Genomic DNA, 17594 nt, shown 5'->3' with positions numbered 1-17594 from the left:
TGACTCTGTACCGTAATACCCTGTATATAGCCTCCACATTGACTCTGTACCGGTACCCCCTGTATATAGCCTCCACATTGACTCTGTACCGTAATACCCAGTATATAGCCTCCACATTGACTCTGTACCGGTACCCCCTGTATATAGCCTCCACATTGACTCTGTACCGGTACCCCCTGTATATAGCCTCCACATTGACTCTGTACCGGTACCCCCTGTATATAGCCTCCACATTGACTCTGTACCGTAATACCCAGTATATAGCCTCCACATTGACTCTGTACCGGTACCCCCTGTATATAGCCTCCACATTGACTCTGTACCGGTACCCCCTGTATATAGCCTCCACATTGACTCTGTACCGGTACCCCCTGTATATAGCCTCCACATTGACTCTGTACCGGTACCCCCTGTATATAGCCTCCACATTGACTCTGTACCGGTACCCCCTGTATATAGCCTCCACATTGACTCTGTACCGGTACCCCCTGTATATAGCCTCCACATTGACTCTGTACCGGTACCCCCTGTATATAGCCTCCACATTGACTCTGTACCGGTACCCCCTGTATATAGCCTCCACATTGACTCTGTACCGGTACCCCCTGTATATAGCCTCCACATTGACTCTGTACCGGTACCCCCTGTATATAGCCTCCACATTGACTCTGTACCGGTACCCCCTGTATATAGCCTCCACATTGACTCTGTACCGGTACCCCCTGTATATAGCCTCCACATTGACTCTGTACCGGTACCCCCTGTATATAGCCTCCACATTGACTCTGTACCGGTATCCCCTGTATATAGCCTCCACATTGACTCTGTACCGGTACCCCCTGTATATAGCCTCCACATTGACTCTGTACCGGTGCCCCCTGTATATAGCCTCCACATTGACTCTGTACCGTACTACCCTGTATATAGCCTCCACATTGACTCTGTACCGGTACCCCCTGTATATAGCCTCCACATTGACTCTGTACCGGTGCCCCCTGTATATAGCCTCCACATTGACTCTGTACCGGTACCCCCTGTATATAGCCTCCACATTGACTCTGTACCGGTACCCCCTGTATATAGCCTCCACATTGACTCTGTACCGGTACCCCCTGTATATAGCCTCCACATTGACTCTGTACCGGTACCCCCTGTATATAGCCTCCACATTGACTCTGTACCGGTACCCCCTGTATATAGCCTCCACATTGACTCTGTACCGGTACCCCCTGTATATAGCCTCCACATTGACTCTGTACCGTAACACCCTGTATATAGCCTCCACATTGACTCTGTACCGGTACCCCCTGTATATAGCCTCCACATTGACTCTGTACCGTAATACCCTGTATATAGCCTCCACATTGACTCTGTACCGGTACCCCCTGTATATAGCCTCCACATTGACTCTGTACCGTAATCCCCTGTATATAGCCTCCACATTGACTCTGTACCGGTACCCCCTGTATATAGCCTCCACATTGACTCTGTACCGGTACCCCCTGTATATAGCCTCCACATTGACTCTGTACCGGTACCCCCTGTATATAGCCTCCACATTGACTCTGTACCGTACTACCCTGTATATAGCCTCCACATTGACTCTGTACCGGTACCCCCTGTATATAGCCTCCACATTGACTCTGTACCGGTACCCCCTGTATATAGCCTCCACATTGACTCTGTACCGGTACCCCCTGTATATAGCCTCCACATTGACTCTGTACCGGTACCCCCTGTATATAGCCTCCACATTGACTCTGTACCGGTACCCCCTGTATATAGCCTCCACATTGACTCTGTACCGGTACCCCCTGTATATAGCCTCCACATTGACTCTGTACCGGTACCCCCTGTATATAGCCTCCACATTGACTCTGTACCGGTACCCCCTGTATATAGCCTCCACATTGACTCTGTACCGGTACCCCCTGTATATAGCCTCCACATTGACTCTGTACCGGTACCCCCTGTATATAGCCTCCACATTGACTCTGTACCGGTACCCCCTGTATATAGCCTCCACATTGACTCTGTACCGGTACCCCCTGTATATAGCCTCCACATTGACTCTGTACCGGTACCCCCTGTATATAGCCTCCACATTGACTCTGTACCGGTACCCCCTGTATATAGCCTCCACATTGACTCTGTACCGGTACCCCCTGTATATAGCCTCCACATTGACTCTGTACCGGTACCCCCTGTATATAGCCTCCACATTGACTCTGTACCGGTACCCCCTGTATATAGCCTCCACATTGACTCTGTACCGGTACCCCCTGTATATAGCCTCCACATTGACTCTGTACCGGTACCCCCTGTATATAGCCTCCACATTGACTCTGTACCGGTACCCCCTGTATATAGCCTCCACATTGACTCTGTACCGGTACCCCCTGTATATAGCCTCCACATTGACTCTGTACCGGTACCCCCTGTATATAGCCTCCACATTGACTCTGTACCGGTACCCCCTGTATATAGCCTCCACATTGACTCTGTACCGGTACCCCCTGTATATAGCCTCCACATTGACTCTGTACCGGTACCCCCTGTATATAGCCTCCACATTGACTCTGTACCGGTACCCCCTGTATATAGCCTCCACATTGACTCTGTACCGGTACCCCCTGTATATAGCCTCCACATTGACTCTGTACCGGTACCCCCTGTATATAGCCTCCACATTGACTCTGTACCGGTACCCCCTGTATATAGCCTCCACATTGACTCTGTACCGGTACCCCCTGTATATAGCCTCCACATTGACTCTGTACCGGTACCCCCTGTATATAGCCTCCACATTGACTCTGTACCGGTACCCCCTGTATATAGCCTCCACATTGACTCTGTACCGGTACCCCCTGTATATAGCCTCCACATTGACTCTGTACCGGTACCCCCTGTATATAGCCTCCACATTGACTCTGTACCGGTAATACCCTGTATATAGCCTCCACATTGACTCTGTAAAGGTACCCCCTGTATATAGCCTCCACATTGACTCTGTACCGGTACCCCCTGTATATAGCCTCCACATTGACTCTGTACTGGTACCCCCTGTATATAGCCTCCACATTGACTCTGTACCGTAATACCCTGTATATAGCCTCCACATTGACTCTGTACCGGTACCCCCTGTATATAGCCTCCACATTGACTCTGTACTGGTACCCCCCTGTATATAGCCTCCACATTGACTCTGTACCGGTACCCCCTGTATATAGCCTCCACATTGACTCTGTACCGGTACCCCCTGTATATAGCCTCCACATTGACTCTGTACTGGTACCCCCTGTATATAGCCTCCACATTGACTCTGTACCGTAATACCCTGTATATAGCCTCCACATTGACTCTGTACCGGTACCCCCTGTATATAGCCTCCACATTGACTCTGTACCGGTACCCCCTGTATATAGCCTCCACATTGACTCTGTACCGGTACCCCCTGTATATAGCCTCCACATTGACTCTGTACCGGTACCCCCTGTATATAGCCTCCACATTGACTCTGTACCGGTACCCCCTGTATATAGCCTCCACATTGACTCTGTACCGGTACCCCCTGTATATAGCCTCCACATTGACTCTGTACCGTAATACCCTGTATATAGCCTCCACATTGACTCTGTACCGGTACCCCCTGTATATAGCCTCCACATTGACTCTGTACTGGTACCCCCTGTATATAGCCTCCACATTGACTCTGTACCGGTACCCCCTGTATATAGCCTCCACATTGACTCTGTACCGGTAGCCCCTGTATATAGCCTCCACATTGACTCTGTACCGGTACCCCCTGTATATAGCCTCCACATTGACTCTGTACCGGTACCCCCTGTATATAGCCTCCACATTGACTCTGTACCGGTACCCCCTGTATATAGCCTCCACATTGACTCTGTACCGGTACCCCCTGTATATAGCCTCCACATTGACTCTGTACCGGTTCCCCCTGTATATAGCCTCCACATTGACTCTGTACCGGTACCCCCTGTATATAGCCTCCACATTGACTCTGTACCGGTACCCCCCTGTATATAGCCTCCACATTGACTCTGTACCGGTACCCCCTGTATATAGCCTCCACATTGACTCTGTACCGGTACCCCCTGTCTATAGCCTCCACATTGACTCTGTACCGGTACCCCCTGTATATAGCCTCCACATTGACTCTGTACCGGTACCCCCTGTATATAGCCTCCACATTGACTCTGTACCGGTTCCCCCTGTATATAGCCTCCACATTGACTCTGTACCGGTACCCCCTGTATATAGCCTCCACATTGACTCTGTACCGGTACCCCCTGTATATAGCCTCCACATTGACTCTGTACCGGTACCCCCTGTATATAGCCTCCACATTGACTCTGTACCGGTACCCCCTGTATATAGCCTCCACATTGACTCTGTACCGGTACCCCCTGTATATAGCCTCCACATTGACTCTGTACCGGTACCCCCTGTATATAGCCTCCACATTGACTCTGTACCGGTACCCCCTGTATATAGCCTCCACATTGACTCTGTACCGGTACCCCCTGTATATAGCCTCCACATTGACTCTGTACCGGTACCCCCTGTATATAGCCTCCACATTGACTCTGTACCGGTACCCCCTGTATATAGCCTCCACATTGACTCTGTACCGGTACCCCCTGTATATAACCTCCACATTGACTCTGTACCGGTACCCCCTGTATATAGCCTCCACATTGACTCTGTACCGGTACCCCCTGTATATAGCCTCCACATTGACTCTGTACCGGTACCCCCTGTATATAGCCTCCACATTGACTCTGTACCGGTACCCCCTGTATATAGCCTCCACATTGACTCTGTACCGGTACCCCCTGTATATAGCCTCCACATTGACTCTGTACCGGTACCCCCTGTATATAGCCTCCACATTGACTCTGTACCGGTACCCCCTGTATATAGCCTCCACATTGACTCTGTACCGGTACCCCCTGTATATAGCCTCCACATTGACTCTGTACCGGTACCCCCTGTATATAGCCTCCACATTGACTCTGTACCGGTACCCCCTGTATATAGCCTCCACATTGACTCTGTACCGTAACACCCTGTATATAGCCTCCACATTGACTCTGTACCGGTACCCCCTGTATATAGCCTTCTTATTTTATTGTTACTTTTTTAAATAATTTTTTACTATTTTCTTAACTCTTTCTTGAACGTGTGTGGCAGCGCGGCGAGCTGCGTGTAGTTGGAGCAGCGTGTATTTGGAGCAGCGTGTAGTTGGAGCAGCGTGTATTTGGAGCAGCGTGTAGTTGGAGCAGCGTGTAGTTGGAGCAGCGTGCAGTTGGAGCAGCGTGCAGTTGGAGCAGCGTGCAGTTGGAGCAGCGTGCAGTTGGAGCAGCGTGTAGTGGTGGGAGTGTGTAGTGGTGGGAGTGTGTAGTGGTGGGAGTGTGTCGCTGTAGCAGTTTGGTGTAGAGTTGTGCATTCAGAAAGTATTTCCGATGCCTTGACTTTAAGAGGCAATCTAATTAGCATAATACACAATTCCCCATTAAATATGTCCGTTTCAGCTAGAGATCCGTTTTTCATTGGATGCGTCTCAATCCACGCCGTCCGCCGATATGGCCTTTCTGCGGTGAAGTTGATAAAGCAATCTTTCCTAGAGGGAAGGAATCTGATTTCATTGGTCCTCAATTCGTGGCTCACATACTTTGTTCAGGGTAAATAGAGTTAAACCTGCCCGGGAGAAGATTAGTTCTGAAGGATTTGTTGCCGTAGAAATGTACCTGTCTAAAAGCTGAGCACCTTTCGTTGTACTTGTTATCCAGAGTTGAGCTCAGGGTTGACCAAAGTTACCTCGCTAACTCCTCAAACCACAAACGTAGTAGAGGGTTCTGGAGAAATCGACTGAGAGGGAGACCTGTCAGGAGAATGCCCTGGCCATGATCCTTATTATTATTATTATTATTATTATTATTATAGAACCTGTTGGAGAAGTCAGTGGAGCGGGAGACCCGTCAGGAGTATGCTCTAGCCATGATCCAGTGTAAGGTTCTGAAGCAGCTGGAGAATCTGGACCAGCAGAAGTATGATGATGAGGACATTACGGAAGACATCAAGTTCCTGCTGGAGAGTCTGGGAGAGAGCGTTCAGGACCTCAGGTAGGTTACCTCTGACCCCTAACCCTAACTTCTCCAGGTCAGAACCTAGAGTCTGGGAGAGAGCGTTCAGGACCTCAGGTAGGTTACCTCTGACCCCTAACCCTAACTTCTCCAGGTCAGAACCTAGAGTCTGGGAGAGAGCGTTCAGGACCTCAGGTAGGTTACCTCTGACCCCTAACCCTAACTTCTCCAGGTCAGAACCTAGAGTCTGGGAGAGAGCGTTCAGGACCTCAGGTAGGTTACCTCTGACCCCTAACCCTAACTTCTCCAGGTCAGAACCTAGAGTCTGGGAGAGAGCGTTCAGGACCTCAGGTAGGTTACCTCTGACCCCTAACCCTAACTTCTCCAGGTCAGAACCTAGAGTCTGGGAGAGAGCGTTCAGGACCTCAGGTAGGTTACCTCTGACCCCTAACCCTAACTTCTCCAGGTCAGAACCTAGAGTCTGGGAGAGAGCGTTCAGGACCTCAGGTAGGTTACCTCTGACCCCTAACCCTAACTTCTCCAGGTCAGAACCTAGAGTCTGGGAGAGAGCGTTCAGGACCTCAGGTAGGTTACCTCTGACCCCTAACCCTAACTTCTCCAGGTCAGAACCTAGAGTCTGGGAGAGAGCGTTCAGGACCTCAGGTAGGTTACCTCTGACCCCTAACCCTAACTTCTCCAGGTCAGAACCTAGAGTCTGGGAGAGAGCGTTCAGGACCTCAGGTAGGTTACCTCTGACCCCTAACCCTAACTTCTCCAGGTCAGAACCTAGAGTCTGGGAGCAGGCATTACTGTGCTGTTACTAGGCGCTACGCTAGCAGGCATTACTGTGCTGTTACTAGGCGCTACGCTAGCAGGCATTACTGTGCTGTTACTAGGCGCTACGCTAGCAGGCATTACAGTGCTGTTACTGGGCGCTACGCTAGCAGGCATTACTGTGCTGTTACTAGGCGCTACGCTAGCAGGCATTACTGTGCTGTTACTGGGCGCTACGCTAGCAGGCATTACTGTGCTGTTACTGGGCGCTACGCTAGCAGGCATTACTGTGCTGTTACTAGGAGCTACGCTAGCAGGCATTACTGTGCTGTTACTGGGCGCTACGCTAGCAGGCATTACTGTGCTGTTACTGGGCGCTACGCTAGCAGGCATTACTGTGCTGTTACTGGGCGCTACGCTAGCAGGCATTACTGTGCTGTTACTAGGCGCTACGCTAGCAGGCATTACTGTGCTGTTACTGGGCGCTACGCTAGCAGGCATTACTGTGCTGTTACTAGGCTACGCTAGCAGAACAGTACAGATCTCTTAAACCACACTGGAACTGACCTGGAATACCCCTCAAATTGATCTCTCCACAGGTCAACATCTCTCTATATTAAGGACTGTCGGTCTGAGGCTGTTCTTCAACAAAATGTATCTGCTAGTTTGTTTGTTACTTGTTATTTCAGCTGTTTAGGATGGGGGGCAGTAGCGGAACATCTAGATGTAAGGGGTTAAGCTTGTTTTCTCTCGCTCTCTTTCTCTCCCTCTCAGTTCGTTTGATGAGTACAGCTCGGAGCTGAAGTCCGGGCGCCTGGAGTGGAGCCCGGTCCACAAATCAGAGAAGTTCTGGCGTGAGAATGCTGTTCGCCTCAACGAGAAGAACTACGAACTCCTCAAGTAAGCAAAGAGCACTTCCTAGTGTGGATGGTTCGGTAAGACACAGAGCACTTCCTAGTGTGGATGGTTCGGTAAGACACAGAGCACTTCCTAGTGTGGATGGTTCGGTAAGACACAGAGCACTTCCTAGTGTGGATGGATCGGTAAGACACAGAGCACTTCCTAGTGTGGATGGTTCGGTAAGACACAGAGCACTTCCTAGTGTGGATGGTTCGGTAAGACACAGAGCACTTCCTAGTGTGGATGGTTCGGTAAGACACAGAGCACTTCCTAGTGTGGATGGTTCGGTAAGACACAGAGCACTTCCTAGTGTGGATGGATCGGTAAGACACAGAGCACTTCCTAGTGTGGATGGATCGGTAAGACACAGAGCACTTCCTAGTGTGGATGGATCGGTAAGACACAGAGCACTTCCTAGTGTGGATGGATCGGTAAGACACAGAGCACTTCCTAGTGTGGATGGATCGGTAAGACACAGACCACTTCCTAGTGTGGATGGATCGGTAAGACACAGAGCACTTCCTAGTGTGGATGGATCGGTAAGACACAGAGCACTTCCTAGTGTGGATGGTTCGGTAAGACACAGAGCACTTCCTAGTGTGGATGGATCGGTAAGACACAGAGCACTTCCTAGTGTGGATGGTTCGGTAAGACACAGAGCACTTCCTAGTGTGGATGGTTCGGTAAGACACAGAGCACTTCCTAGTGTGGATGGATCGGTAAGACACAGAGCACTTCCTAGTGTGGATGGATCGGTAAGACACAGAGCACTTCCTAGTGTGGATGGTTCGGTAATGAGGGTTGCATCCCAAATAGGCTGTTCCATAACTGAGGGGCTTTACTAGAGAACGTTTTGCATCTAGGGACTGTCGACAGACCTGCTCCTTAGCTGAGAGTTTGTAAAGAAGGGTGATGCGCACGACGCGTTTCGTGACAAAAAAATTCTAAATATTCCATTACCGTACTTGGAAGCATGTCAACCGCTGTTTAAAATCAATTTTTATGCCATTTTTCTCATTAAAAAAGCGATAATATTCCGACCGGGAAAGCGTGTTTACGTTCAAAGAGGGAGAAAATAAAAACATGGGATCCCCTCGTGCACACGCCTCAGTCTGATGGTCCTCTGATAGAGCACTTACCAAAGGCGCTAATGTTTTTCAGCCTGGGGCTGGAATTACATCATTCAGCTTTTTCCCGGGTTCTGAGAGCCTATGGGAGCCGTAGGAAGTGTCACGTTACAGCAAAGATCCTCAGTTTTCAATAAACAGAGCCAAGAAGAACAAGGAATGGTCAGAGAGGGCACTTCCTGTACAGAATCTTCTCAGGTTTTTGCCTGCCATATGAGTTCTGTTATACTCACAGACACCATTCAAACAGTTTTAGAAACTTTAGGGTGTTTTCTATCCAAAGCCAATAATTATATGCATATTCTAGTTTCTGGGCAGTAGTAATAACCAGATTAAATCGGGAACGTTTTTTTATCCGGCCGTGTAAATACTGCCCCCTAGCCCTAACAGGTTATGTGTTCTCTCCTCAGGATCCTTACTCGTCTGTTGGAGGTATCTGATGACCCTCAGGTTATTGCTGTAGCTGCTCATGATGTTGGAGAATACGTCAGACACTACCCTCGGGGGAAACGGTGAGAACACACAGTATACACTGAGTTAACAATACATTATGAACACCTGCTCTTTCCATGGCATAGACTGACCAGGTGAAATCTATAATCCCTTATTGTCACCTGTTAAATCCACTTTAATCCGTGTAAATGAAGGGGAGGAGACAGGTTAAAGAATAATTTTTAAACCTTGAGACATGGATTGTGTATGTGTGCCATTCATAGGGGTAATAAGCAAGACAAAATATTTAAATGCTTTTGAACAGTGAATGGTAGTATGTACCGGTTTGAGTGTGTCAAGAACTGAAACGCTGCTGGGTTTTTTACACTCACCAGTTTCCCGCGTCTATCAAGAAACGGTCCACCACCCGAAGGACATCCAGCCAACTGTGGGAATGTTTTGTCCACTCAGTGTGGGTCTAACCAGTGTTTATCTCTCTGTCAGGGTGATCGAGCAGCTTGGAGGGAAACAGCTGGTGATGAACCACATGCACCATGAAGATCAGCTGGTCCGTTACAACGCCCTGCTGGCCGTGCAGAAACTCATGGTCCACAACTGGTACGTACTACTGCTGCTATACTACTGCTATACTACTGCTGGGTACTAGTTTAAACTCATGGTCCACAACTGGTACGTACTACTACTGCTACTAATACTACTGCTGGGTACTAGTTTAAACTCACGGTCCACAACTGGTACGTACTACTGCTGCTATACTACTGCTATACTACTGCTGGGTACTAGTTTAAACTCACGGTCCACAACTGACTGTTTCAGCGTGGGCCTAGACTGTTTCAGCGTGGGCCTAGACTGTTTCAGCGTGGGCCTAGACTGTTGAGTACAGAAAACAAGGGCTTAAATACACTACATGACCAACAGTATGTGAACAGTACAGGACACCTGCTCGTCCAACATCTCGTTCCAAAATCATGGGTATTAATATGGAGTTGGTCCCCCTTTGCTGCTATAACAGCCTCCACTCTTCTGGGAAGGCTTTCCACTAGATGTTGGAACATTGCTGCTATAACAGCCTCCTCTCTTCTGGGAAGGCTTTCCACTAGATGTTGGAACATTGCTGCTATAACAGCCTCCACTCTTCTGGGAAGGCTTTCCACTAGATGTTGGAACATTGCTGCTATAACAGCCTCCACTCTTCTGGGAAGGCTTTCCACTAGATGTAGGAACATTGCTGCTATAACAGCCTCCACTCTTCTGGGAAGGCTTTCCACTAGATGTTGGAACATTGCTGCTATAACAGCCTCCACTCTTCTGGGAAGGCTTTCCACTAGATGTTGGAACATTGCTGCTATAACAGCCTCCACTCTTCTGGGAAGGCTTTCCACTAGATGTAGGAACATTGCTGCTATAACAGCCTCCACTCTTCTGGGAAGGCTTTCCACTAGATGTTGGAACATTGCTGCAGGGACTTGCTTCCATTCAGCCACAAGAGCATTAGTGAGGTCGGGCACTGATGTTGGGTGATTAGGCCTGGCTCGCAGTCGGCATTACAATTCATCCCAAAGGTGTTCGATAGGGTTGAGGCCAAGGAGGATAGATTCTGGATTATAGATGTTCTCCTCTGCAGGGAGTACCTGGTCAATACTATAGTAATGATTATTGATTTTCTCCTCTGCAGGGAGTACCTGGTCAATACTATAGTAATGATTATTGATTTTCTCCTCTGCAGGGAGTACCTGGTCAATACTATAGTAATGATTATTGATTTTTTTCCTCTGCAGGGAGTTCCTGGTCAATACTATAGTAATGATTACAGATCATAGATTGTGGATTATCTACTCCTCTCCTCTACAGGGAGTATCTGGTCAATACTATAGTAATAATTACAGATGATAGATTGTGGATGATCTACTCCTCTCCTCTACAGGGAGTATCTGGGGAAGCAGCTCCAGTCGTCAGACCAGCAGCAGCAACAGGCTGTGGCCACCAGGAGCTGATCTGGAACTCCTGACCCCTGCATGGAACTGGGTTATACATGCATACCAGTATATCTACTTTATGTGTGTATCTATGTACATCGTCCAATGAAATTACCTGGATCAACCGTCCAGTTTATGTCAGGAGTTGATGTGTAAAAGGTGTCTCTTCTTTCCTGTCTGATTCTCCTCCGGCTACATGTTGATTTCCTGGTCATGCTACAGTATATTATGTCATGTGTCCTCACAGCTATGTGATGTAAGGTGATTTAAATAGCACTTTTTTGTGTTGTGATCAATTTAAAACGGCTGAAGTTATTTGTGTCGTGTGTAAAACATTGTGAGTTTCCAATAAAACGAATCTAGATGGCTGTTGGGCTGTTGTTTCTTCGCAGGTTCTTGACTGCTGTCGTCTCTCTGTAAAGTCTTTCAGGTAGTTTAAGATTTATTTCGAAAAACATGTCAGATTGACCACAGCAGGTCAGCATTGGATCCCTGGATCTTCTGTTGCCGCTCACAGGAGAAGAGTTGTTGGAACAGAAAACTAAGACCTGCGCTGTGTGCATACAGCTGCGGAGTTGTGATGAGTCAATATTTATGTATTTGTTCCCCCCGCTCCACTGGGTTCTCTCTCACACAGACAGCACACGCAAATAACAGGTTGTTGTCCTGGCACCACACCGCAAATAACGCAAATAAACACACAAGATCCCCTGTTTAGATGAACTCTGGACTACCAGTCGAGCTAATTTACTTCTATGTGCTCTTCGACGCAAGCAACACTGAACCATGCATGAGAGCATCAGCTGTTCTGGATCACGCTCTCTGTAGCCAATGTGAGTAAGACCTTTAAACAGGTCAACATTCACAAGGCCGCAGGGCCAGATGGATTACCAGGACGCGTACTCAGAGCGCTGACCAACTGGCAAATGTCTTCACTGACGTTTACAACCTCTCCCTTACCAGGTCTGTAATACCAACATGTTTTAAGCAGACCACCATAGTCCCTGTGCCCAATAACACTAAGGTAACCTGCCTAAATGACTACCGACCCGTAGCACTCAGGTCTGTAGCCATGAAGTGCTTTGAAAGGCTGGTCATGGCTCACATCAATACCATTATCCCAGAAACCTTAGACCCACTCCAATTTGCATACCACCCCAACAGATCCACAGATGATGCAATCTCTATTGCCACTCCACACTGCCCTTTCCCACCTGGACAAAAGGAACACCTATGTGAGAATGCTGTTCATTGACTACAGCTCAGCGTTCAACACCATAGTGCCCTCAAAGCTCATCACTAAGCTAAGGACCCTGGGACTAAACACCTCCCTTTGCAACTGGATCCTGGACTTCCTGACGGACCGTCCCCAGGTGGTGAGGGTAGGTAACAACACATCTGCCACGCTGATCCTCAACACAGGGTTCCCTCAGGGCTGTGTACTTAGTCCCCTCCTGTACTCCCTGTTCACCCAAACATGACTCCAACACCACCATTAAGTTTGCTGATGACACAACAGTGGTAGGCCTGATCAATGATGAGACGGCCTATAGGGAAGAGGTCAGAGAACTGGCAGTGTGGTGCCAGGACAACAACCAACCCCTCAATGTGAGCTAGACAAAGGAGCTGATCGTGGACTACAGGAAAAGGCGAGCCGAACAGGCCCCCATTAACATCGACGGGGCTGTAGTGGAGCGGGTCGAGAGTTTCAAGTTCCTTGGTGTCCACATCACCAACGAACTATCATGGTCCAGACACACCAAGACAGTCGTGAAGAAGCACGACAAAACCTATTCCCTCTCAGGAGACCGTAAAGATTTGGCATGGGTCCCCAGATCCTCAAAAAGTTCTACAGCTGCACCATCGAGAGCATCCTGACCGGTTGCATCACTGCCTGGTATGGCAACTGCTCGGCATCTGACCGTAAGGCGCTACAGAGGGTAGTGTGTACAGCCCAGTACATCACTGGGGCCAAGCTTCCTGCCACCCAGGACCTACATAATAGGCGGTGTCAGAGGAAAGCCCAAAACATTGTCAGACTCCAGTCACCCAAGTCATAGACTGTTCTCTCTGCTACCGCACGGCAAGCGGTACCGGAGCGCCAAGTCTAGGACCATAAGGCTCCATAACAGCTTCTACCCCCAAGCCATCAGACTGCTGAACAGCTAATCAAATGGCCTCCAGACTATTTACATTGACCCCCCCCCCCCCCCCCATTTGTTTTTACACTGCTGCTACTCGCTGTTTCTTATCTGTACGTAGTCACTTCACTCCTACCTACATGTACAAATTACCTCGACTAACCTGTACCCCCACACACTGACTCGGTACGGTACCCCCAGCCCCGTTTATTTTGTAACTTTATTTTATTTGGTAAATATTTTCTTAACTCTTTCTTGAACGGTGCTGTTAAGGGCTTGTAAGTGAGCATTTCACAAAATATTCTGCTGACTGTTATTAAATGACAAATAAACGTAACATTTAGTTTCACCACTAGGAGCCAGTTATCACCAAGGAAACGTATAAAGGGCAGATTGTATACAGGGACATTCTACAATAAATCAATTCAAATGAATGAGATTCTGGTGAACATACTCAATTGTAGATGCATTAATCTTTGAAAAGTGAAGAATTACAGATAGTAATAGGCCTACATTATTAATATGAAGAAACTCATATTCTGTTGGAATGACCTTTAAACAGGAAACTACATGTATGTTTGCGTTTAACCCAACTGTAAAATGACTGTGTTTGAAGCTGAGAGTCCTTCAGTGTAACATTAGAACAGAGCAGCAGCTGTCCCATGCAGCCATGAGCAGAGCAGCAGCTGTTGTCCTGGGTTAGAGCTGACTGACTGAGGGCTACCTCTCCCCTTCTCTCTCTCTCCCCCACTCCCACAGACACACACAAGTATCGAAGATATTTGCTCAGAAAGTTTCTAGTATTATTTGCTATTACCGACAAGCACCTCTGGAAATACGATCGGTGATCACAGAGCAGCAGCACCACACATCTGATTTACCAGACCTGGATCCTAAGCAGCATTCATCACAGGACAGGTGCTGTTGTAGTCAGACTAAGGAGAAGAGGTAGGAGAGCTGTTGTAGTCAGACTAAGGAGAAGAGGTAGGAGAGCTGTTGTAGTCAGACTAAGGAGAAGAGGTAGGAGAGCTGTTGTAGTCAGACTAAGGAGAAGAGGTAGGAGAGTTGTTGTAGTCAGACTAAGGAGAAGAGGTAGGAGAGCTGTTGTAGTCAGACTAAGGAGAAGAGGTAGGAGAGCTGTTGTAGTCAGACTAAGGAGAAGAGGTAGGAGAGCTGTTGTAGTCAGACTAAGGAGAAGAGGTAGGAGAGCTGTTGTAGTCAGACTAAGGAGAAGAGGTAGGAGAGCTGTTGTAGTCAGACTAAGGAGAAGAGGTAGGAGAGCTGTTGTAGTCAGACTAAGGAGAAGGTCAAACCGCCCTCCACTTCCTAGTATAGTACTTGCTAATGTACAGTCTCTGGATAGTGAACTATGATTAGCTGATTCCTACCAGAGATATTGTAACATAATCTGTTTAACTGAGACTTGGCTATCGGGGGAGGCGCTTGACACCGCTATAGAAGTTACAGTTGGCTCAGGGCGGCACGGCTGGCCCAGAACGGGGCGGCACGGCTGGCCCAGAACGGGGCGGCACGGCTGGCCCAGAACGGGGCGGCACGGCTGGCCCAGAACGGCTGGCCCAGAGCGGGGCGGCACGGCTGGCCCAGAACGGCTGGCCCAGAGCGGGGCGGCACGGCTGGCCCAGAGCGGGGCGGCACGGCTGGCCCAGAACGGCTGGCCCAGAGCGGGGCGGCACGGCTGGCCCAGAACGGCTGGCCCAGAGCGGGGCGGCACGGCTGGCCCAGAACGGCTGGCCCAGAACAGAGCAGCACGACTGGCCCTTGGATGTACACAGAGAGCTAATATTAATAATATGCATGTCAATCTCTCCTGGCTGAAAGTGGAGAAGAGATTGACTGCATCACTACTTGTCTTTGTGAGAGGTATTGACATGCTGAAAGCACTGAGCTGTCTGAGCTGTGCGTTAGTAGTTTAAACAGACCTCTGGTGGCATGTCTTGTGGGGTATATATGGGTGTCTGAGCTGTGCGTTAGTAGTTTAAAAACAGACACCCATATATACCCCACAAGACATGCCACCAGAGGTCTGTTTAAACTACTAACGCACAGCTCAGACACCCATATATACCCCACAAGACATGCCACCGTTCTTTTACTTATAGATTTGTGTGTGTTGTTGTGAATTGTTAGATAGGTAGGTAACTGATGCAGCAGTAGAATCAGATTGGTTTATTTAAACTGATAAAACTACACCTTATAGAACAGTTTGAACGTTCTGCACACACAAACACACACACACACACATGCTAACAGACACACACACACACACACACACACATACTGTACATTGTAATATTGTTATTTTGCTGTATTATGGATTTTGTATTGTAGATATGTAGTGGTGTAATGTGTTGCATTGTAGACATGTACTGTTGAAGTCAGTAGTTTACATCCACTTAGGTTGGAGTCATTAAAACTCGTTTTTCAACCACTCCACACATTTCTTGTTAACAAACTATAGTTTTGGCAAGTCGGTTAGGACATCTACTTTGTGCATGACACAAGTAATTTTTTCCAACAATTGTTTACAGACAGATTATTTCACTTATAATTCACTGTATCACAATTCCAGTGGGTCAGAAGTTTACATACACTAAGTTGACTGTGCCTTTAAACAGCTTGGAAAATTCCAGAAACTTATTTCATGGCTTTAGAAACTTCTGATAGGCTAATTGACATAATTTGAGTCAATTGGAGGTGTACCTGTGGATGTATTTCAAGGCCTACCTTCAAACTCAGTGCCTCTTTGCTTGACATCATGGGAAAATCTAAAGGAATCAGCCAAGACCTTAGAAGAAAAATTGTAGACCTCCACAAGTCTGGTTCATCCTTGGGAGCAATTTCCAAATGCCTGAAGGTACAACATTCATCTGTACAAACAATAGTACGCAAGTATAAACACCAAGGGACCACGCAGCCGTCATACCGCTCAGGAAGGAGACGCGTTCTGTCTCCTAGAGATGAACGTACTTTGGTGCGAAAAGTGCAAATCAATCCCAGAACAACAGCAAAGGACCTTGTGAAGATGCTGGAGGAAACAGGTACAAAAGTATCTATATCCACAGTAAAACTAGTCCTATATCGACATAACCTGAAAGGCCGCACAGCAAGGAAGAAGCCACTGCTCCAAAACCGCCATTAAAAAAGCCAGACTACGGTTTGCAACTGCACATGGGGACAAAGATTGTACTTTTTGGAGAAATGTCCTCTGGTCTGATGAAACAAAAATAAAACTGTTTGGCCGTAATGACCATCGTTATGTTTGGAGGAAAAAGGGGGATGCTTGCAAGCCGAAGAACACCGTCCCAACCGTGAAGCACGGGGGTGGCAGCATCATGTTGTGGGGGTGCTTTGCTGCAGGAGGGACTGGTACACTTCACAAAATAGATAGCATCAAAAGGCAGAAAAATTATGTAGATAATTGCCCACTGACAAAGAAATGATCAGTCTATAATTTTAATGGTAGGTTTATTTGAACAGTGAGAGACAGAATAACAATGAAAATATCCAGAAAAACGCATGTTATAAAATGATTTGCATTTTAATGAGGGAAATAAGTATTTGACCCAAAGATTTCTGGCCAGAAATTCTTTTTTATTATTATTTATTTTTTTATATTATTTTATTTTGTGTTGCCTGTTTTGCATGTTATTTTTGCATTAATACTTATCACATATCAGTTTCCAAACAATGTAAACTGAGGGGGATCAACTGAGAGGGATCAAGTTTCAGCTGAGAGGGATCAAGTTTCAGCTGAGAGGGATCAAGTTTCAGCTGAGAGGGATCAAGTTTCAGCTGAGAGGGATCAAGTTTCAGCTGAGGGATCATCCCCCTTTAGCCCCTCGTGTTGCCAGGCAGAGCTGTTTTATCCAGACGCACGTCCTGTGCTTTTTCATTTGGACCATAGGGCATACAGACACAGCTTGGCTACATTGTAACCTTGATGTGGCCACCGCACACTATCATATGGGCCAGGACTGTTACTTTTGTAACTGAATGAAAACATTTTAACAATGTGATTTAACCGATTTGAAGTTGGAAAATAGACGGCAAAATGCCGAATGGTGTTCAATGCCTGTAAACAGCTTGTGGTGC

The 17594-nt window shown here is 47.8% G+C and overlaps 1 protein-coding gene across 5 annotated transcripts in view; it reads left to right on the top strand.

Moving 5' to 3' along the window:
- The window catches only part of LOC106595987 (V-type proton ATPase subunit H), a 65410-nt gene extending 53701 nt beyond the window's left edge, over positions 1–11709 (top strand). For all 5 annotated transcript variants that reach the window (XM_045714361.2, XM_045714358.2, XM_045714362.2 and 2 more), the window contains 5 exons: positions 5971–6149; positions 7659–7784; positions 9322–9423; positions 9848–9961; positions 11289–11709. In XM_045714361.2, the coding sequence (XP_045570317.1) occupies positions 5971–6149; positions 7659–7784; positions 9322–9423; positions 9848–9961; positions 11289–11358 (591 nt within the window). In that variant the 3' untranslated portion in view covers positions 11359–11709. The remainder of the gene's footprint in view (positions 1–5970; positions 6150–7658; positions 7785–9321; positions 9424–9847; positions 9962–11288) is intronic.
- Positions 11710–17594: the final 5885 nt, after the last annotated feature.

The sequence above is a fragment of the Salmo salar genome, chromosome 03 (assembly GCF_965601325.2).
Source record: "Salmo salar chromosome 03, fSalSal1, whole genome shotgun sequence".
NCBI lineage: Eukaryota > Metazoa > Chordata > Actinopteri > Salmoniformes > Salmonidae > Salmo > Salmo salar.
This window is presented reverse-complemented; position numbering and strand designations above follow the sequence as displayed.